General features: G+C 46.7%; 1 protein-coding gene across 2 annotated transcripts in view; it reads right to left on the bottom strand.

The window, feature by feature from the left end:
- The window catches only part of SLC7A11 (solute carrier family 7 member 11), a 54539-nt gene extending 32598 nt beyond the window's left edge, over positions 1-21941 (bottom strand). Inside the window, exons 1-7 of one of the 2 annotated variants that reach the window (XM_026042643.1) lie at positions 21895-21941; positions 21458-21798; positions 21163-21355; positions 16804-16898; positions 12073-12199; positions 8325-8440; positions 755-880 (exon numbers count right to left, since the gene is read on the bottom strand). In XM_026042643.1, the coding sequence (XP_025898428.1) occupies positions 755-880; positions 8325-8440; positions 12073-12199; positions 16804-16861 (427 nt within the window). In that variant the 5' untranslated portion in view covers positions 16862-16898; positions 21163-21355; positions 21458-21798; positions 21895-21941. Of the gene's footprint in view, positions 1-754; positions 881-8324; positions 8441-12072; positions 12200-14233; positions 14511-16803; positions 16899-21162; positions 21356-21457; positions 21799-21894 lie in introns of those variants that run through there. The other variant, XM_026042642.1, reaches the window with a different exon arrangement.
- Between the last annotated feature and the right edge of the window lie 499 nt (positions 21942-22440).

Raw genomic sequence — 22440 nt, 5'->3', positions numbered from 1 at the left:
CAGCCAGGTGAGCCCCCAAAAGCCAAGGAGAGGCCATCGTAGTCCCATCCATGCAGAGCACACCTGAGGAGGGCAGAGGGGTCTGTCCAGTAGGCTTGCTCATGTGGCAACATTGGCAAGGCTTGTAGAGCAACCCTGGCCTCCTGAACTCTTCTCCTTTCCRGGTCTTGGTGAGCCGCAAACCTCTGCCTTTAGCAAGATGTTCTAGTCTCTCACTTGGACGAAATGAAGCACACAAGTGTCCCATAGTTTCACCCAGGAAGGCTGTAAAAGCAATACCTGTCTGACTACGATGCCTCCTCGCTAGACACCATTTCAAACACTCCCTGATCTTGATCTGCCAAGCCACAGATGCGGACCAGGACACTGTGATGCTGTGGCTACAGGAGCTGCATTCTGGCTGGACAACTCGTTTTGGCTGGACCACTGCTGCAAAAACCCTTGGTCACCACAGCTGAGTCTGCCCCTTCCACAGAGGTCCCGTCAAATACCCACAGAAGAGCAATCCCAAAGCTCATTTGAAGAKGCAGCCTGATGAGCAGTCTCATTGGCATGCTTGAGGGAAACACCAGTTCTTCCCAGTGCAGTTCCACTGCTAATCGGTTACATGACAGCGCAGAGCTTCAGCTAAGCAAGCAGAGACTAATTAAGAGATTCTGCTGCTATAAGCAGTATTTGGCAGAGGCAGGCAGGGAAAGACTGAAGGAGGGTGAAGATAAAAGCACTTTAAAGGCATTTACTTTTCATTTCATACCTTTAATTAGCTGGATAACTCCAGGGACTATAATTATCAGAATTGCTACAAGCTTGCAAAAGGTAAGGAAAATCTGAATGCGGGCACTCCAGCTCACACTTGTGCTATTCAGGACCATCACCGTCGCTGCAAGGGAAAAGAGAATAATCAGAGAAAAAACATTCATGCCACTGAGATCACCACAAAACTATTTGCCAACAGAGAGCTGCACAAACAGGGAGTTCTGATGCATTAGAGAAATGCAAACCTATGCCTGAAAACCTCCTCCAGCTGCCACTCTCCTCCTTTCTCCCAGGCTCCCTGTGAAATGCATGAGCTGAGCCCCTTTCTGACCCATCCATCTCCTCATTCTCAACACGGCTCCTTCTGCACCACATTAAAGCTTCATTGACTCAGCATTTCTAACTCTTGGTTGGTGATGGCTTGACAGAACCCTGCTTTGGATGAAAAAAAACCCTGGACGACCCCTGTCACAACAGATTTCTCTCTTGGTGCTGGTTCCACGAGAGATTTGCATTTTCAGGAAACAATAACAATTAATGATCCCATTAAACTTTCTCACCCCCACTTAGGTCCCACATAAATTTGTCACTCACTACCTCATTTACACCTGCTCCTTCCTTGGCTTTCTCCTCTGCTAAGACCATCACMCAGAAGACAGGAGACCTCCATCCCAGGAATGTTCCCATCCACACTGGGAATTGCTATAGGAGCAGAGACTTGTTTTGCTGCTGGAAAACAAGCCTAGGTCTGTGCCTCAACAACATGAAGTGACATAAGAAGTGTTTTTACATCCTGCTGCCTCCACTCATGCATCTTCCTGGGTCAGACAGGGCATTTTCTGGCCTTTACTACAGCGTTGACTGACAGGAAAACAACAGGTCTTATAATTTCAGTGCCACTTACTCTCGTTTATCTAAGTGATCACGTTGACAAAATAGAATAAATAAGTTCAGCTATTTACTTAATGAATGGAAAATGTGAGCCATTTCATTAGATGAAAAACAAGGCATTTTCCCCTTTGCTACGCAGGAAGGTAGATGTGGCAACACAAGCCTGTTCATTGATCTTTCCTCTCCTGCCACAGCACGGAACTAATTAATTAGCTTTTCATCAGAATCCCTCCTTACTTCAAAACTCTCTCAGGAGCATTTGTTTGTCTGTAAAATCGGCCATCTCATCCATGACGGGACGCATAAAATCACATGTCAGTGTGTCCCACCAGAGCCTGGARGCTGCTTTGTATTAGCTAGCTTTGCTGCAACCAAATTAGTGTTGGCTTAAGAGAAAATGAGAAAAACTGCAAGAAAATGAGAAAAAAAATCCATTCCAATGTATTTCTAGATATTTTAATTAAGTTGAAATTTTAAAAAAGTGATTTCCAGTATTTCCAGTAATTCATGGAATTTTTATTTGGGAAAGCAGGGTTCCCGTACTTTAAAAAAACAAAATCTACACAACCATGCAACATCACTGAATTTGACTTTTTTTTCCACCAAAATGGATTTTAAATATCAAAAGGCTTTCCTATTTCTGTACTTCACCATATTTCATAACTTTTCTGAGTCAAAAAAAAAAAAACCCACACATGGGCTTCTGCAAAGTATCACTCAAGATCCAAATACTTATTTTTTGCTTCATTACTTCCTTGTATATGTATATATACTTGGCAGGGAGCAGAAAATCCCAGGAGTCTGATTCACTGCTCTATTGTCCCAACGTTACATAAACGAAGTTACGTCAGGGTAAGCGCTGAAAGCTTCCTCCAGGTTGCTGGTGAATAGTAGTGTTGATTGAGGCTTTCCCTCTTAACTAGGGCTTGATTATAGGGCAAAAAGGTAGGAAATGTGCACACATGCTTTACAACTTAAGCAGAATATATTTAAAATATCTATTTCCACAACACTGCTGCACTTATGAAAGGAATTGAGTGCAAGCACCAGCTTATTTCATTTTTTCTGGAAAGCTTTACATATAGGGACATTTTATGTATAGGAAAATACCTGCAGTTGGACATCCAGCCCCTTCAGAGGGCCAGTTCCCTGCAGCAGTGGTCCTGTTAGGTCAGGACAGGTTACATGAGCAGCCTCACCTCCAGGAGAGCCCTCCTCCAGTTTTTGTAATGCTCCACTTACCTGTCTGATACACTCTTGAGACCGGGAGCAAAAGACTGAGCACTTGTTTGAGCCCATGCAGGCTCCTTACAGGCCAGCCACATAYCTACGTGTTAGCCACATTTGCTTTAAAGAACGAAATGCAGGATGATATCTGCATGAATTAAACATTCTCYTCCCCTGGCTGTGAGTCCAAGTCAGCAAAACGGTGCCATTCTGAGGCTTTCTGGTGGGAAATGGGTACTACAAGAATCCTGATTTCATCAGGGAGACAGGAGACCCAGTACCCAGTGCTTGGTGTCCTTAGGTTCAATGGTGCTCTGCAAGAGCTCTTGGCACAGCTACATGCTCCAGCTCGCTCAGGTTGCAGAGCTGAGAAGTTCTCAAAAGATCTGAGATTTTGAGTCTGAATTTGCTTTTTCTTGCTTTTTTTTTTTCATTTCCATTTAATTTGATTAGACTGAGCTTAACTGACTATAAGTATTTACAATTTTATAACATTTAGTCATGCATCTGAAGTTGCATGTGCASAAGGGATATAAGTGGGGGTTATAATCACATCATGTACCAGCAGCATGCTGGTTGTTTTACTAACCAGCTAAAGGCAATTGTGAAGAAGTCATGGAGAAAGTTGAGATAAAGCAATCGTGTCAGCTTTCARGATGACATTGTGTCCTGGGCCGAGGGTCATTATTCAACAACTCTTCTATGAATAGCTTCTTATGGAGATACTTCAAGAAACTCATTGCAGAGACTTTGATGCGGAATCACAGTGAAGATCAGAAGAAAGCAGCAACTCCTCCAGACAAAAGGACAGTCAAAGCGGGACTCATCTTTTCTGTATTTGCCAACTCAAAGTTAGGCACCTAGWCTCCTTCCTCCCTCAGTGAGGAGCTATGTGCCTCCAGAGGATGACTAATAGCACCTCTTTCACAAGCCTACCTAGGATGAGATGAGTTGCCTTCAGGAATTCTCTCGCTTTTTGCTCTTTCTCCACCAACTTTACAGGGAGCGCAGACAATTAGCTCAAACTACATATCCACCTAAAACACTAATCCAGGAAAGCATGGAGGGAGAACAAAACAGCATTCATGAACCATCAAACCCAACGGTAGCACTGATCACATTGTTTTTCACAATCATCTTCTCCTTTCCATAGTCACAGCYGTAAAAGGGTAATGAAATCCAATGGGGGAAGCGGCAGCAGCATTTCATCCTGCCCTACTTTCAGGAAAGTGCACCACTGCCACAGCGGGGAGCTGCAAAAGGAGCTACCCTCCACTAACTCATCAGAGTTTTATGGCCATGGCACTCGTAAGCAGGAAGAGCCCACACTAAGCAAAAATATCCCCATTTGGGGATTTTAATGCATCAATTAAAATGAAGTCGCAGGAGGCACAAAACCACCCATCAGAGCAGCTTTTGCTATTCCCACAGCCAAGAGATATCTTAATTTAACTGCTTGCCTGAAACCTGTCAGTAGGAGAGTTCAACGTCCACAGCATCTGCCATGCCGGGGAAAAAAGAAAAAGGGAACTAACTATAGACTCACACATACAACCAATTAATGCCAGCAAAACTTTCCAGAATATTTGCCAGCAAATATTGATAGATCTGTACAGCTGAACTCACTTTTCAAGCATACCATTGGCTCTGTATAACTGACAGTTGGAGGTGTTTTTGTAGCAGAGCTCCAACACAATGGAAAATTTACATTATTGGGCTGACAAGTGCCCAAATATGCATGAATAGTTTAAAATCTTAAAAACAGGTCTGAATTGGCAACCTGCTCCAAGCCTCTCCACTTTGGATACCTGAAACCTGTCCTCCTGATATGAACAGCAAGTGAAAAGATTAGAACTGGCTCAGTTAAGATTGCATATCTATTCAGGTTATATATCAATAAAACACTCAACATCTTTACAGGGTATAATTTATCCCTCACTGCTGGTAATTTATTTACGCTTATCATTAGGAGGTAGGGTTAGAGGATAGAAATAAAGCAATAATTGAATATAGACTCCTTCTGCACAGCCTATCACCACACTTCTTTATTTGAAGAAATTATGAAGGAGTCTATCAGATTTTATTTAAAAAGATAAACAAACTCCTAAGTGTTCCTGCTGAAGGAACATCTGCCTTCAGCAGCAGAGCAGAGAAAGCCACACGTTGAAAGAGAGAAAGCCTGCTTTGCTCCACAGGGCCACTGTGTCCAAGGAGACAAACCTCCAGCTGAGGCAATTCCCACAAACAGGTATTTAGAAGGTCTGTTCTCTATATGCATTTTCTTTTGGAGGTCTTCCCAGGGCACAGGTTCCTCTCCTCTCCCTGGCCACTACTTTCACAGAAATTATAAGAAGGGAGTATCCTTGAAACATCTACTCTTCTCTGAGATTTTGTTAAATTAACTGAGTTTAGAAAAGCTTTACAGCAGACTGACAACAGACTGAGATAAGTATATGCACTATTTGTTACCTTTTTCCCCTTACAGAGATGACTTGAAAAATAGAGAGGATATTCAAGTCACTTCTAAGCTTGAAAAAAGCAGAATCCCATGGCAGTGCAGAGACTAGGAGGGCAGGGGATTTCCAGAGACGAGTCCACAGGCACCTTTTCCACCATGTGCCCCAGGATATCAACACGTTTGGACTTGTTGCTTCCAAAAAACACCTAATCACCTGTGTCACCCAGAGGAAAGAACTGCAGTCCCCCAGGAGAGAAAATTTACTTGTTCAAAATTGCTCAGGGCAGGTGTCAACAGAAGGTGAATTCTGTCCCCAGCACATGCTTTGCTCCTAAAAAGCAATAAACCAATAACAAGACTTCCTTACAGGTCCCCTTCCCCAGAAGTTCCCCGTTTCGGCTCTGATGGACGTCACCTTCGCAGCACGGAGGACGAGGGCACTGAGGTGCCATATGGGCTGCAGTTAGTGGAGGAGCGTCCRTACCTGCCACATCCCATCGTCTGCAGCCCTTGGTGAGGCACGGCCATCCTCGCAGGATCACTAAGGCCACCCTTGGCTGGGCACAGAGTTGCTGGGCACTATTGCACCTGGCTCAGCCTTGCTGCCCCCTTTGTAAACCTGGTTTGCTGAAGGGACTGTATAGAGGAAAGGAAGGACTGTTCCTCCCATTCACTGGGGGGTAAGATATGGTGCAAAGGCTTAAATTACAGAAGAGGAGGCTTAGGAGTTAAAAAGAATAAATAAAAAGAAAAATAAAAAGAAGGGGAAAAAAAAAAAAAGAAGAGAAAACCTTTTTTGAGACAAGGAGAGGAAAAAAATGGGATATGATACTCAGAGATAGTAGAAATTCCCTCACCGGAGGTTTAGACCAGTTTAGACAAACATCTGCCAGAAATTGTTTAGATAAGCTGATGGTGTTTGGGGGCAGGGGATAGCCTGGAGACTTTTCAAGATCCATTCCAGGCCTTTCTCGTGTGATCAGAAATGACAAGGTAAAACTGCAGAACAAAGTCTCCATCAAGGACAGCGCTTAACGCTGCGTCTCGCCGCCTTCCTCCCCACGCAGCAATAAAGATAACAGATATGCAGTGAGCACTCTGTCATCAGGCACCGGGGATAGAAGAAGGGATGAGGAATGGAAAAGACAAAAGGCCTGTCAGCTGACTTCATGATTAGCTTAATTTTTTTTTCAATGAAAGCAAATACTGYCTGTGGCACCATTAAATTGGATTATAAGATCTGTAGGGTTCCAATATGCCTGTTCAGCCCCCCCAGACCTTGGTCTTGCCTATCACTCTGCTCATATTCACATTACAAAAACTCATCATAATTGCTTGCTAGCACCATAACTCATTCTGCCAAGACAGGAATAACAGTCACACACTTTCCAATCCCCGAGCCTAAGTGTAGCATATGATCAGAAACTACAACAAATTAAACTCTGCTGCAAAGCGCACTGCAAAGGGTAAAAGTAAACCCTCCTCTCGCACATCACGGTTTTCCTCAGCCCCATCCCGTCCAGGATTACAAACTTTCGGTGGGAATCTCTGGTTTCTGTGAAGCAGAGGCTCATCCTACCTGCCCTGCACAAGCCCACGATCACCATAGGAACAGTCTGCTGTGAAATCCTGCCTCCCTTCAGGGCACAATTATCTCGGCATAACCTCCCTCCACTCCCCCTGCAATTGTTTAATTACTTCRCAAAATCCTGGCTTAGCACACACATTTTTTCAATTAAATCAAAAGTAATAAAAGCCTATTTTAAATCGTTCACGTATTTGTGCTTGAATCRCATGCCCTTAACAAAAGCCTGTAATGGAGTCCTCCACATTCCTTCTGTTTCATTGACCTTGAAATTACCCAACATCTGTTTCGCCCCTATCTTCTGCTAAAATATTTTAGACAGATGTAGCTATAAAACAGTCATTGACCTCAAAACTTGAGCCCTTAATTCAATTATTCCTGTGAAACCTGTAGTTTGTGCATAATTAAGTCAGAAAGAAATGTGGTCACACGTGGTTTTTTTTAACGCTCCTGGTAGAAGTGAATTCCCATCTAGAGAACATCATCAGGAAAAGGCAGAGAGCAATCAGGAGCTTGGAAATATCAACGTCAACTGAACTTTCTACCCCAAAGAAAGTCATCTGAACCTATTACGGTGCAAAATTAAAGTGCTCTCCACGTGCCTTTGATCACTTTGCCCTACGCGCATCGCCCCAGCATGGACCTCACGCCCAGGTTGTCTTCTGCTTTTGCTCAGTCTAGCACCCCAGCCTGCRTACACCACCAGGCTCCTTGTCTACAAAGAGGCTTCCGCTGGCAGTTATCCCTTCTCTACATCCCAAAATGGCCCATTAACAAAAAATAGGAAAAARGAGGAAAAATAACAGGAAAAAAAGAAAAATAAAATAGGGCAAACGAGTGGTAACACATGTGCACGTCCCCTGGAAGGCCCAGCCAGCTAGTTTCTGCGTGCCGCGCTGCCAGCACTCCCGTGAGCCCGCGTTGCTCTGTGGGCCAGGGTGGCACCTGGGAAGATGATTCCACGTTGCCTGTGGGCCGGCCAAAGGAAAGACATCACTCCTCAAGATTGCACTTGGCACGCAGCTGCCTCTTGAAACAGAAGCACCACAAAGCCCTTCGAACCAAGTAATCGCTCCCCATATCTCTGGCACCAGCTCGCTGTGTCTTTAGGGACCGAAATTGCTTCCACCAAACTAATGAGAGTCCAGCCATTAATTCAAGTGGCAACGGAATGAGGCTTGGCAATAGATTTTCCTGCCATTAAGGAGCTCTGTTATTTTTTCACAACCGTGTGTGCTCACAAACACACCGATTGAGGCAAGGCGTCGTGCTGATGCCCTTGGCACTGGAGGCACAGTCCTTCTCTAATGATCCACGTCAAATGACTACCTGCTCAGCATGTCATTATGTACTCTCTAGTTTGCATCATCTTTACTCTTCCCTGAAACCTAAAWATTGGATACTTACAGATACCAACGGCTGTAATAAGCTTAATTGCAAGCTCTGGGATCTCACAYTGCATAAAGAAAGGCTCCAAAATATAGCGTCCAAATGCCAACGATATCACTGCTGTGGCAGCAGGGCTAGGGGAAAAAGCAAAAGCAAACAAAAAAAAAAATCACAAAATTAATCCACAATAGTAGGCAAGAAATATTCATATTGAATCATACTGTAATTTTAGCATCACACGATTGCGAGCTATACTTAATTTTATGGCATATTTGTAACTGTGCTACCATGTACCATGATTTCTGAGTGTAGTAGAGATCATCAAGAAATCAKAAACAGTTGAGCTTTGCTTAGTGACTCTGATCTTGACAGCAAGCTCTCTTATCAGGAGGGAGTCCTTCCTGCAACTCTCGTGTTGTGAAGCAGCCATAAACAGAATGGAAAAGTGGCAATACAAACCTTCGTCGACTCATCTGAAGTAAGCTTAGTCAGAACTAGATAACATGAGCAAAGCCCCGTGTAAAAGTTGAAGAGGACTCTGTTTTAATGCTGGGCATATCTTACTCCTCACAATAAAAGCAAATCAATTTCTATGAAGCTGAGATTTCTATTCTACTGAAATTAGCATTCAAAAAAGGCCGTTTTTTAAATGAAAATGGAACTTGCTAAAATGGAAATAGACTTTTAAAAATACTTGCTCCTTTTATGACTAACAACTCAGCACAGCAAGTGAGGGCAAAAATCACCCAAGTGCAGGAAACAACTTCCATGCATCAAAGAAATGTGAAGGAAGGTATGTGGTTCTTGCATTTGGTACTCACAGCATTTACAAAGCCTTGCTCTTTCAGACAGGCTAATTGTTTGTCCGAAGCCTTAGAATTAACATATGTGTAAAGAGCAATCTACCCTGTGCCTCAGCTCAGACCCTGTCTGCGTATTTAGTGCTTCCACTTGCACTGGGTCTGGGAAGACTCTTACCCACCCTGAGGTTCAGCTGGAGGTATCTTTGCTTCCTTCACAGGCGCACACACACAATAAGRGGAAAAGGGCACATGAATCTGCCACTCGGGATTTTTGAGGTAAACAAGAACCTGCAAATCTGTTATTAAAAAAAAAATCTCCAGGCTTTAGTAAAACAATGCCCAGCTGCAGAGCGTCCTACTCATCCTGCAGAACATCAACAGAAATACAGCTGCTCTAATATTGCAGGGAAGGGCTTAAAGAGTCTACAAAGCTGTTCTTATTCTTCACTGAACCATCAAGGAACTTTCCACAAGAGACTTTTGCCTCGGAAACAAAAACACCTTTGCATCATGATGATTCATCAAAAACATCACCCMTTGTGTTGGGTGCAGAGCAGCGAGGAACAGAAGCGTCTTCCTAAGAGCCCTTCTGCCCCATGAGAGAACACATCCACTTGGATATCCTGCACGCACAAGGACTGCTCCTTGTGCTGACCAGCAAGGGATATCCCACCTCTCGCTCTAGTTGTACACACGTATTCACTGAACCGACCTCTGCGGATTACTCTTAATTTGTACAAGAAGATCGCCACGCTCCCAGCCTTGAAATAGAGCAGGCTGCCAAAAATAGCTTGGGCTGCCCTAGATCAGATGAAAGATCAGATCTTTGATGCTGTCTCGGGCAACTTTCTCCCTGGGTTCCAGCTCCTTCTACCAGAACTTGATTTCCCCCTCTCGCTTTGAGAAAAACCTTCTAAGAGGCAGTGGCCACTAGCRCCACAACATCCATTTTGAAAGCAGCTCCTGATTTACATCTCTAGTAACTGCCCATGCCTCTTATGCCTCTTCCATTCCCACACTTTGGGGAAGCTGCCGCTGGCAGTGAGGTCCACAAACRGAAGAAGTAATTGAAAGAATGAGGCTTTTTCCTTTTTATTGCAATCATAAAGCAAGACTGGTAGGCCCCTGCCACTGGAGCAAGGCACAAGAGACTTAGCAGCTTTCATTTAAGGACAGGTAGCACAAAGTGCCAAGGGGAGAGGGGCAGGGACATTGTCACCAGCACATACCACAGACAAGTGAGTCATTTATTTGCCAGCAGACTCTCATCCAGCCTGTGCTTAGCAATCACCATATTCAATACAGATGATATGCTCAAGCAGGCTTCTTTGTTTGTAAACTAGTGGGATTTTTTTTTTTTTAATGGATCTCTGATACAGCTGATATATATGTCACTTGTGGAGAAAGAAACATTCTGAGTTGTTCTGAATGAGGAGCTGCACACAGGGAAAGACACTTCTGCATTTAGGTGATGCTAGTGCATGTTAATCACTATGTGCAGAGTGTTTAAATGAGCCYCAGACAGTAAAATAATGACTGAAAAGATACACGAGAGCAGGCAATGTTTATTTTTGGYTGTGCCTGCTCCACCAGCCTGCGGGGCTGATAATCCTGCAATCTTCCAGGGTAAAGAAAGGCTTAACTGAGAGGCATACAAGCAACTTCGCCCACTACAAAAGAAATCACAGATACATATTCGGTCTCAGGCTCTTTGATAACAGCAGTCAGTCAATTAGTTCAGCGACGCAGGAGTCAGACACAAAACTCCAGGCGGAGTTTCGGCAGYGCCGCGCTGATCATCACAAGTTATAACAAGTCTGTCTCCCTGGCCGCCGTGCRGATAGGTGATTAAAGACTCCACGGATGTTTCTTCCCGTGCAGAACGGGTATTTACTGGGTGTGGGGCACACGGTGAGGATTAACAATGTTTTCGTGGCTCTCCTGGAACACTGACACATGTGAAAAGGGGAAAATTTGTTGAGAAAAGAGMTTTAACAAGCCTGGTTTCCTGTGGATCTCCCTGCCTAGGTGCATCAATCAGGTCCCTGTCTAGCAAGACGGGTTATCCTCTTGCTTGTGTGGGTTTTCAAGGTGGGTTATCCTGTTGCTCCTTTGTGGAGTCTCTCATGTGCAATAAGATAGCTACGTTCCCACACCTATGGGAACCTCACTGAAAACTAAGACCTTTTCCCTCCACCCAGCCTCCCCGGTGGCCAAAGGGCCGGGACATCCACCCTGCTGTCACATTTKATTGAAAACCTGCAATTAATGGGGAGGTTACACACAGGCGGGGAGGATGCGGGTGACCCACCAACAGACGTAAGCACTTCCTGCAGAAGCGAGATAAGAACTTACAGCTTCACAGTGACTCAGCACGGCTGGTGCTTTGCACCCCGCAGCGGTGCCGGGGCTTGTCGAGAGCACGCAAGCCAAGGGAGCTGCACCGGGCACGGCGGCCCGGCTGCCGAGAGGCATGGAGAGCTCCTGGAATCTGCTTTATAAAAGCAAATCGCCCTGTCCCGCACGCAAAAAGCTCTCCCRTCTCAGCAATAGTGTAAAGCGGGGGCTTGTGCATCGCGTCAATGATCTGGATGCAATGATAAGTGCAGAGGAAAGCTCCCTGTTTGACTACGGTGCGCACCAGTTAGCTACGTGCAGGCACAGGTGYTATTAGGGGCATTAATGGATGTGGTAAGCCGAGCAAAATTAAAACAAATAGTTGAACGTGTGCGACAGCTGGCTTATTCTGAATTTTTTTTCTCCCCAAAAACATGCGTTCTTGAACGTTTCAATGCTGCCAAGCAAAACAAAACTGTTAAGTTATCCAGAGCAACCTTAYTGATAGTGTACAGCTCATGCACCAAGTTTTGATTTCACCATGTATCACATATCTGAGACTGTTCTTCAGGACCGAAAGCGCAGCAGTATCAGATCAGAGACAGAGAAGCCCATTGCACACTCACCGAATGATGAGCAACTCCACCCAGACTCTCACAAAAGCAGGCAACGGACCAAAGGCCTCCAGGATGTAGGTGTAGTGACCACCAGATTTCTTAATGCACGTTCCCAGCTCAGCATAACAGAGGGCACCTATGGSAATTAAAGGGTGGCGTCACCAAAGACATAAAAGAAACACCTTACAAAACATTTATGCCCTGCGAATAATAAATAAGGTCAGCAGTAGTGCTGTTGTAGCGTTGCAATTACTTTTGATAATTTTTATTTTATTTTTTCTTTTTTTTTTTATAGCATGGTTATGACTTTTCACTCTTCCAGCCAGGCCCGCCTTCACCCCGCGCCGCTGCACCCAGTCACACCTACACGCCGGTCACATCCGAGCAAGCCCTGCGCACGGTGGCACCCCGTGACTCAGCAGTCCCCACGAGTGCTGCGTCACGCCAGCGGCAGCGGGAAGGCCGGCACAGCCGCGTGCAGGGCCGGCACAGCCAACCGCCAAGGCTGCACCCGCTCGTCGCGCGCAGGGAACGGCAGCGCCAGCCTACGATGCTGTCTGGGCTCCGTTCCCAACGTGTCTTCACGCAGAGGGATGAAAGCCACAGCTGCCAAACCACCTCGCACCTGCAAGCCCCTCAGAGCCCTAGGACTGCACAACAAAGCCCACTCGTGCTCACGTGCCATGGGAGCAGCTTGGCAAAAACATGCTAGCTTTGGTCTGCTGCTCCTCAGCTTACCTGAAAATGTGCTTAGGAGGATGCCACATCCACATGTAAAAGACGTGGGGTTTGGGGTGGTTTTTTTTTTTTTTTCTTGCCAACTTCTAGAGACATTCAAGATGAAATCTAATTATGTTTCACTGAGATCCTCACCAAGACCTCAGATGAATCTTGTGTGAAATTTTACTTCGCAGAGAATTAAAAACATTCATGATATTAAAAAAAAAGTGAAAACCTGACTGTAATGACTCAATTTAGAGAAAGGGACAGTGTAAAGACACAGCTGGGCAGACACTGCTGGGCAGAACTGCACAGCTCAAACATCTCAAGAGTTGGAACATGACCTAGAAAAATCGCTCTGRTAAAAGAGACTGATTTTTTTTTCCCTACAAACTTTGTTTCAGAGCTACCCAACCACTGCTTTTCAAGTTAAATCTCAACACGCAACCCCTAAGCACGTTGTGTTTTAACCAGATCTCAAGGCCAAAGCTTGTGACGGGGTCACATCTGAGGTCCTCCAGCACAGGGGGGCCTGGACTRCAACGGGACTTCCACACTAGTGCGACAGCTTGCGCCTAGGTCTAGCACAGGGCCAGAGCGGGTCCCTGCTCCCCTTCACTGCTGCTCGCGTGGCTGGACGTGGCCCTTATGCAGCCAGTGTCTCCTCCAAGCCCCAGGGCCGATCTCCCGGGCGGCACGCGCGCGTCCCACCTCYTGACACGGGGCGGGCGGCGCGTGGTCCCCCCGCCACCTCCGGCCGGGAAACAAGCCGCCTGTGTGCTCACGAGAGCCAGTGCTCGCCCCGGCTGCTCCRCGGCCCCCACGTTAGCTCCTTAAGGAGGTCAATGGCCCCTCTGTTCCTCGGYGGGGGCTTTGCGCGCCCGGCACGTACCGCCGCATTCCCCAGCGCTTACTGCCACCAAACGCCCCCGAAATGCTGAAGACRGCCCCAGCGGGCGCCTCGGGCAGGAAGGGCTCGCTAGCCCCCTGCTCCTGTCCACACCGCTCCTGGCACTGCCTTCTGCCCAAGCAGCACCGCCAGCAGGGAGCAAAAGCTAACAATGATGATTTACAATAATATAACAATATTTTGCTCCCTTCGTGCCAATGGGGATTTGGTCCAGCAGGAGTTCCTCCTGCCAGCGCCTGYTCGTGTGCCCGGGGAGCCGGGTCCYACGGCCTGAGCGCGTCAYGGGGGCGCACGTGGCACCTGCATCCCCTGCAAGCTCTGCCGCAGCACGGCACACGTCCTGCTCCCTCTGCTCTCGGGAGCCCTCGGGAGAAGCCGGCTCCGTGCTGTTGCCCCTTCCCAAGGGCTCCGAGGGGAGGCAGRAGGGACCCCCTGCACAGAGCTCATCCGGCACCGGAATGAGAAGAGGCTCCCRCAAATCCATTGGCGCTGGTGCGTATCCAACGGCGCGAACGCTGGCATGCGCTCGGGGCGACTTACCGAAGAGCGAGAGGAGGCCGCAGGCTGCCCACACGCACAGGGACATGCCCACGCTGCCCGTGTTCTGCAGGATGCCCCTGGGCGAGATGAAGATGCCGGCGCCGATGATGGTGCCGATGATGATGGAGATGCCCCTCAGCAGCGTCACCTTCTGCTTCAGCACCACTCTGCCCTCCGGRGCCAACTGCCCGCTCTCCAGCGAGGGCGAGCGGCCCTTGGAGCACTCCGGCGAGTACTTCCCATTGGAGGCAGCGGGCACGGACGCCTTCCTCAACATGCTCCCGTGGCCCCAGCACAGCCCCGGCGAGCACAGGCACAAAGTTCCCAGCACGAGCTCAGCCTTACCTGCACTTTAGGTTTTTTTTTCCTCTTTTTTTTCCCCCCCCTCTGTTATTTCCCCCTTTCCCCCCTCCCGGTGCACGCAGCTGCGGCGGCGCCGGCGCCCAGGTGGGAGGCTGTGCCGAGCCCCGCTCGGCAACACCTGTGCTCGCGCGCTGCTCCCTGGCCCTGCCTCGCGCTGGAAACCGCCTCGGCTTCCGCGTGGACTTGTATTTAAGCTCGTGTCATACCAAGTTACTCCGGCTGAATGATGATGCAAATTCTCCAGGTTTGCATCAGCCATTTGAGAAACCTCTGGCATTACTCAGCATTTCTTTTTTTTTTTCCTCTCTCTCTCTGTCTTCCTCCTTGTTTTTGTTTGTTTTTTTTTCTTTCCCTTTTGAAGTGGTAGGGGCATGTTGCACAACCGACCTGCGCCCGGAGGTGGGAAGAACAAAGCGGGAGCCGGGAGGAGCGAGCGGCAGCCGGAGCGGCGCGCGCCGCCGGCGACACACTCCCAAAGTTCCTGCTTTTTCCTTTTTTTTTCTTTTTTCTTTTTTTCACATCAACTTGCAGGGAAAAACAAGCGCCTGCCCCAGCGCAGARCGGGTGCGAGCGCAAGGGGAGAAGCAGCCACAGCGGCTACGTCAGCACTGGGGCTCGTCCAACTGCTTTCTCCGAAAACTTCCCCTTCGTGAAAATTAAACTTTGCGGGGCTTAACTTTTTGTGCGCTGCCGCCAGCGGTGTTCCCGAACCTGCCCCGTGAAATCCCTCGGTTATTCCTGCAGGACCGGAGCTTCTGCAGGCATCACCGGGATGTCTGCACGCCCCGCGGCAGCCGCGCTGCCCCCGAGACACCCGCTTAGTGCTTGCAGCAGTGCCCCGTCCTTGGGGTCAGCACAGAAGAGCCCAGGACCTCCAGTGCCTCAGAAATCAGGGATTTTCCAGTTGTCCCAGAGCTCTTCTGGCTGGACACGCAGGTAAATCAGATGCGTAAATACTTTGCTTTCACTCCCCGGTAATTCAAATGCAAACAGGAGGAATTAAGCTGCTGGAAAGAGAACACGTTCATAAAATGGAGCAAAAAATCAATAGCCTTCCAGCACTCGCAGGCTAATCAAAGGACAGCCTGGGCAGGACATGCCAAAGGGGAAAAATCCTGCCTAGAGAAACTGCTGCAGCTGCTCAGGGCTTCAGATTAGATTAGTGCAGAGAGCAATGATTGCTGCGCTTACCGCTCTTACAGTTACTGCTTAATTAGGAGCAAGGATTTAAAAGAAAAAAAATAGTTGGACATTGTGTGGTTTGGACAGGAGGTGGCTGAGCCGGGAGCACAGCCRCGCTCTTGAATGCGCCTGAGAACAGGAGACACTGGAGACCAGCGGCTGTGCGCGCGGGTCCGGGCAGCGCTGCTGGCCTCGCGGCTCATGCTCCCCATGCCAAGCGCATCCTTGGCCTTCCCACCTACCTCCYGCCCCGGGCAGCGCGGCCTGTGCCGCCTCTGCCCGCCCAACACGAGCCCGTTTGGGCTCGTAATGGGCACCCCGGGACGAGCACAAACAACTCAGTGGGATCAAACTGGGAAAAAAAAGGCATTGCCCACGGAACTAGGCTCGCCTGATAACCTCTCTCTTCATTTTCCTAGGCAGCTGACTGAAGAGACACATGACTGCTGAAAACATCTGATAATTTAAGGTAATCGCTCTTAGCTAATGCTTATCCTGTATTTAAATGGGAAGAYGGCTCTGAGGCCGGTGCAGCCCCCAGCAAATGATAATGGTTTTTAAATTTTGCTTGACCGCTGGCCAGAAGCGTGTAAAAATGGGCTGAACCATGTYTGCCTGTCGGATATAGCTATTAAATGCTTTCCCACGCAGGCAAAAGGGCGCTTGCTTCCTCCACGGGGCAGGGATATCACACACGCAAAGCTAACAGTTCTGCTGGAAATTCCCAGTTTCCCAAGGAAGGCTCAGCACGGTCATCTTATTTTCCCAAATCCTGGCCGCTGGCTAGTGCTCATGAGGTCTGCAGCTTTCCCTGTTGTACAGATGACTTCTCACTGCTAGCTGCTAAAAAAGAACAAAAGTTTTGAAATAAAAAAATAAAAGAAAAAGCACTTTCTGTCTTCTGAGTTCAAATTGTAGTTCAGACTATCAGCTCCAACCTTGGCAGGGAACACTGATGTGGCATTGGGCGATTCCTTGCCACTTTCTGGTCATTTCATGAGAACTACCTGCTGCCGGATCCCTACCTCGCAGAGGGCAAAATCCATCCAGATACGCCCGGTACTCTCCGACAGCTCCTTCCATCACGCTTATTCATTGCAGGCCAAGGACTGCAGCATCACTGTGCAAACACAACACAGGGGAAAGACATGACCTGTCTTTTCACAGGCAGCTCTTTAAAGTGCAGGGCTTAACTTTCCCAGCACTCGGATCAGTCATGTTCTTCCATAAAAACCTGCTCTGAAAACCAAAGATACACGTTGGAAATTTTGTTAGACYGGTGAGCAACGGGAAACTCTAAAAGTAAAATTTCAACCTCTTAAGGACACTGTGCACATGTTCCTCTCTGCTTTTCCCCTATTYCATAGGCATTTTCTCCTGAGCAAACACTTCAGAGCATCCCTAGATGACCGCAGTACAATGTCTCCTYGGGCACCCTCCCACTGGCACTGAGCACTATCCAACCAGCCTTCCTGTACCTGCCACCTGCAAAGAGCTGGAACAAAACTCCTCCTCCCACCGCAAATACCTCGGTGCCGTTACAGTGCTGATGCCGAAGGCGGCAGAATCCCAATATTCCCCCGGGGGCATCAGTGACGGGAATGCTGCCGTGCACATGGAGCAGACTAAGTGTCCTCCTAATCAAGCCTGGACTTGAGCTTCCACTTCTCCAGCCCACAAAAGCCACAAAAAACCTCCTAGGTGCAGCAAGCACACCTTGACGGCCCTTGCAGGCACCTGTGTATCAGCTCACCGCATCGAGCCGAGCCCGCGGGCCGCGCGTTGCCGCCGCTGTGCCTGGAGACCCGGGAATCAAAGGGGAAGTAGGCCGAGACCAAAGTGGCGAGGAAAGCCCCAGGCTCTCCTGCATGGATGGCACAGCACCAAGGGCTTTCCAAGCCGCTCTGCTCGCTTCCGAGATGTCCGCAGGCCCCGAAACCCGGCCCTGGAGGAAAGTCCTCCCGTGGTTTCAAATGTCAAAGGAGGGTGAAACAGCTACGAGTATCCGTTTCATAGGGATAATCTAGCCCTGAAAGATTTCCACCAGGCGTTTGCTGTTGCTTTTGTAATGTGCAGGAATGGTTTGAGCTGTTGCTGGTGCGAGAGCGGGGAGAAATCAGTAAGAGACTTAAAAACTAAGGTATCTGTGAGGATTAAGTTGGAATAGCACCATCATGAAGTACACCAGGGTGTCTCAGTGGAAAAGAGCCTTTCTGTGTGTGTTTCAATGAAAACTGTGAGAAAACTAAAGCAATCTGTGGTTCTCTACTACAGRTCAAGGTTTCAGTTAAAAATTAAATTATTGGCTCCATTACTCAGAGAGCTTCTTTATTTTCTATTCAGAGACTAACAAATTACTCAGGTGTTCTACATTTCATTTTGTGCTGGGTACAAAGTTGTTTAGAAGAAAAACAAAAATATAAGGAATGAAATATGTTTCCAATTCAGAGGCTTTAAAAATAAAACAAAACCCTATAAGGAATCCAAAAGCAATTCAAATGCCATTTCATGTATTTTCACAAAAATGCTTCCAACAAAATGCCTATACAGCCAGCAAATAGAAACTCACTTCCGAGAAGACTGCAGACAATGATAGCAGATTAGAAGGAAAAYGCTTCTGAAAGTTTCCCTGTCTCCAATTCTCGGAGAGCTGCCTATCAGCTTTAAGCTGGGAAAGAAGAAAAGGGGAACTTCAGAAATCCTACTTATTTTTCTCACTATTAGAACCTTATTTCCAACGGCAACCATGACGATTTCAGCTGAACTGTCAAGACATTTTAATGAATTTTTCAAGACGTGGACAAGAATCAGGAGCGTCTGGTGCCAAGCAAGGAAGTCTCTAGCTGAGAGGCTGCCAATTCTTATCGAAGCCCTATGTACGTGAAAAAGGCATTGTGTTTTATGCCACCTTGTTATTCACGTTCAAGAYAAATGCAATTATAAACTTAGTAAAGTTGTACATAAATATTATTCTTAATCCCTTTGTGTTCGTATTTCTCGTCAGCAGAGTGAAACAACAGTTTTCGCAGCTGCTGTGTTATTGCTGCTCGGGTTTTGGACACACACACCAAGGTACCCCGTGGCTTTCAAGAAACCAGGGCTGCAGGGTAAATTTCTGTCACAATTGTATTTTTCATACAATTTATATCATTTATATAAGTAGGCTGCTGGGGCATTTACCTTGCCCTGCTATTTGGTGAGGCCTTGCTCTTTACGAGAACCATGTTTTTATGCTGTGAATCAAATCCTTCTAAAAAATCATTTAACAGTCAATAATGCTGATCCCTATTCATACGTATGACAGGGAGATTTGTCACCTATTAAAATCTATCCCAAGTCCTGCAGAGGAGAATTGCCAGAAGTTAAGCAAGACCACACTTTACTCATGCCCTCAGAGGGAAATTTTTCAGACCATTGCCATCATCTCAACTCCAGTTCTTCATTAGCACCATTAATTCAKGCTATGAAGACCATGAGCTCAGGCTCCAGGCAATGACCTACTCAGGGCTTCCTCAGGAGCCATGGCATTGGCACGTGCAATGAGCGAGACGGGCACAAGCCCTCAGTGCACCACACGAAGGGATTTAAGGGCAGAAAGGGAAAACGCTACTGTGTGTGTGCAGAAATGCCCCCTGGGCGACTGCTGGTCAATCATTTGCACTGTCACCATAAGTCAACATTGAAATGTGGCCTGCGGATCCTACAGGGAATTATTTCTTTGACATCTAACCGTGCATGCTATGTCTTCTTGAAGTATTAAAAACTCCATCAGACAGAGCACTCGTTTGGGGCACCGTCAAGGTGCTTCAGCACTTTACACCAGTGCAGCCCTATATGTTATTTCTGAATTTCAATAGAGAAGAGCATTTTAGTGCTGAGGTCAGCCTTGTCTCTTCATTGAATGTAACGTTCCGCTTTTCCACTTTCAAAGTGCATTCTTCAATGATATCATCTATTGAAGTATGAGTAAATTTATCATGTTTGGCAATATTTACTAACAAGATTATAAAGCTAATGCAGAATGGACATAGTATGTGGACGGGACAGTAAAACTATRTACAGGGCACTAGAAGACGGAGAACACAAACATGTAGAGTGAATAGGAACAGAACGGGCCAAAGTACCATAGAAATTTAAGTCAAGGACAAACCGGACCTCATCTTAACTGCTATTCAGGTTATGCAATACAGGCTTTAATCTATTTTTAATAAAGAACTTGAAATAAAGGTTTGTTTAAAGCATCTGAGTAGTGAGATTATGCTTATTATTTAAGGATTTTTTTTTTTTTTTTTTTTTTTATCAACATCTAACAAACCTCACTTAGCAAACCCTTCCTGAGAAACTAGGCCAAGCACTACAGTTTGGGTTTTCAAAATGCACATAGGTCACAAGGCATCTCCTCACATATGACAGCAACAAGTTTGGTACAACATGATGCAGATCAGACATGGAAGAACAGCAAGGCTGGTATTTCCATTAGCATTTTACATACTCTATTTTACCTGCTGAGCTTACCTCACTCCAATCTCAGGTACCCATGTATACAAAATCCATCTCTACAAACTTCTACAAAAATCTACCAAAAAAAAACTACAAAAGATTTCTTAATAAATGCATTCATCTATTTTTCCAACCTGAAAATGAATTAACCTTCCCACTCTAAGCAGTCCACGTATCAGCAGCTCAGGCAGTATATTTCTCTAGATTTAAATTAACAACATAAACACAGTTTTAAGCCGCTTCAGATGACGATCGAGGCTAAACCTGCTGGAGCCACGTGCATCAGGAGCAGAACCTCTCCACCCTCTTGGATGCTGCACTGAGCATGATAAACAATCCAAAATGCCCCATCTCCTCATTTGATGCATAGATGTGCACCTCTATAGGGCAGAAGAGCCATACATCTGTATTTCCTCTCTCRCAGCCTTGCCAGGACTTCCCATCCCTCTTTGCCATTTCTAGCAACTGGCTTTGAAGGGCTGGGGAGAGAGCAAGGAAGAGAGCCAGGAGCGGTGCCAAGCCCCAGCACTTTTGTTGTTTTGTCCCTGTTTTGACAGTAAAGGTTTGCATTAGTTTTCTTGCATTCCACAGCCATAGCTATCACTGACTTAGTTTGTAAGGGAAAGTTGTCAAGAGCATGGAAAAGTAATTCCAAAGGTAAAAAGCAGGACACCTCTGTCTCTATATTCTGGATTTTTATACAACTGTTGGCAGTTCCTGTAATTGAAGCAGCAGATTCAAGACTCAGCATCAYAAAAATATGTAAGAGGTATAATAGCACATAAGTTTACCAGGTTAAAAGAAACCTACAACTATTTTGCAAATAGAGCCTGAAAGTTGAAAAAAATGTTTTGAGGACAAAAAGAGTATGCATTTCTTCTTACCTCAAAAATAAACACCCAGGTRCTTTTGTCAGTGTTTTGTCGGTACACAAGGGAGCATCCTGGGGTGGATGGAGAGGCTGTGAGGCTCCTTCTGCCGCAACCAGGTGACTCTCAGTTGAGTTTAATGGAGCCTCAGGATTACAAGGGCTTGTCCTTGTTCAGCTATGAAGAAACACCCAAACCTAAGGTCCTGCTGCAAGGATGGAGCAACAGGAGAAGTCACCCAAATGGTCAGATTGTAGAAGAATCACCCAGGCCAAATATTTTCATTTTGAGCACACCGACCAGCACTTACCAGCCACATGGATCATGCTGGAAGAGGGACACTTCTCTCCTCTGCACAAAACAAGATGCAGGTTAAACCTCTCAGTTACCAAAGTCGCTTTCCTAACCAGCTGCCCAGTGACCTGGGCTGCCCCACAGGGTATCATGATAACACAGAGAGATTTTTAGAATTAAAATCGCTGTTCAGAGTCATGCCCAGCATGTAGTCAAGTTCCACTTCATSTGCATGCATTTCTACTTCCACTTTCCTTTTCTGCCTGGAAACCCCAGGAATTTCGCTGCATTTGGGGGCTTTCAGAAATTCCTCTGCTATCAGCAGGCCGTTTTCCCTCCTTGGAGTCTGACACCATCCTGAAGAACAAAACATTACAAACAGGTTAGGGGCGCTGAATGAATTACACGTTTAAATACATTAGTTCAACTACCATGCTCAGTTAGACACCTAACTGTGCTGGAAATGCACTTGTGTGTGGAAACGGGCGGCTGCTCCCATCCAGGCATCGTGTCCTCCACCAAGTGACGGCTTGTCCTCCACCACGTGACGGCTTGGAGGGAGGTTTGCCCAAGGGCAGTCACACCATCCTTTAATGTCCCTTCCTTTTGCAACAACAACACAAGTTGGTTTCAGATGCGATTCGACGCGTGCCCCCAGTTGCGCTACCTGTCGTCGTGAGCTGAGGGCCTCGCTTCTTACGCTGTAAAAAGGAATCTCCATATAGTTCATCAGTGTCAACGTGTTAAAATTTCAGGCAAAATAAAGACAATATGATGCAACCAAAGAGAAAAAAGAACTAACCYCATGGAGTTCAATCTCCTGGGTGCATTGTAGACAGATTTGCATCCCAGGCTTATGCTTAGATGTTATAGAAAAATAAATGATAGAAAAAACAGCAAGCCTGACTAGTTTCTTTCTCTCTTTCTTTGAGAGATCTTTCTTTTGATCTTTCTTCTGAGTTGTCAAATATATGAGTTTGTTTTAAGGTCTAACACTTT

The sequence above is a fragment of the Nothoprocta perdicaria genome, unplaced genomic scaffold (genome assembly GCF_003342845.1).
Source record: "Nothoprocta perdicaria isolate Ctin4 unplaced genomic scaffold, notPer1 scaffold_31, whole genome shotgun sequence".
Classification (NCBI taxonomy): Eukaryota; Metazoa; Chordata; class Aves; order Tinamiformes; family Tinamidae; genus Nothoprocta; species Nothoprocta perdicaria.
Note: the sequence above shows the minus strand (reverse complement) of the source record. Positions and strands in the feature narration are given on the sequence as shown.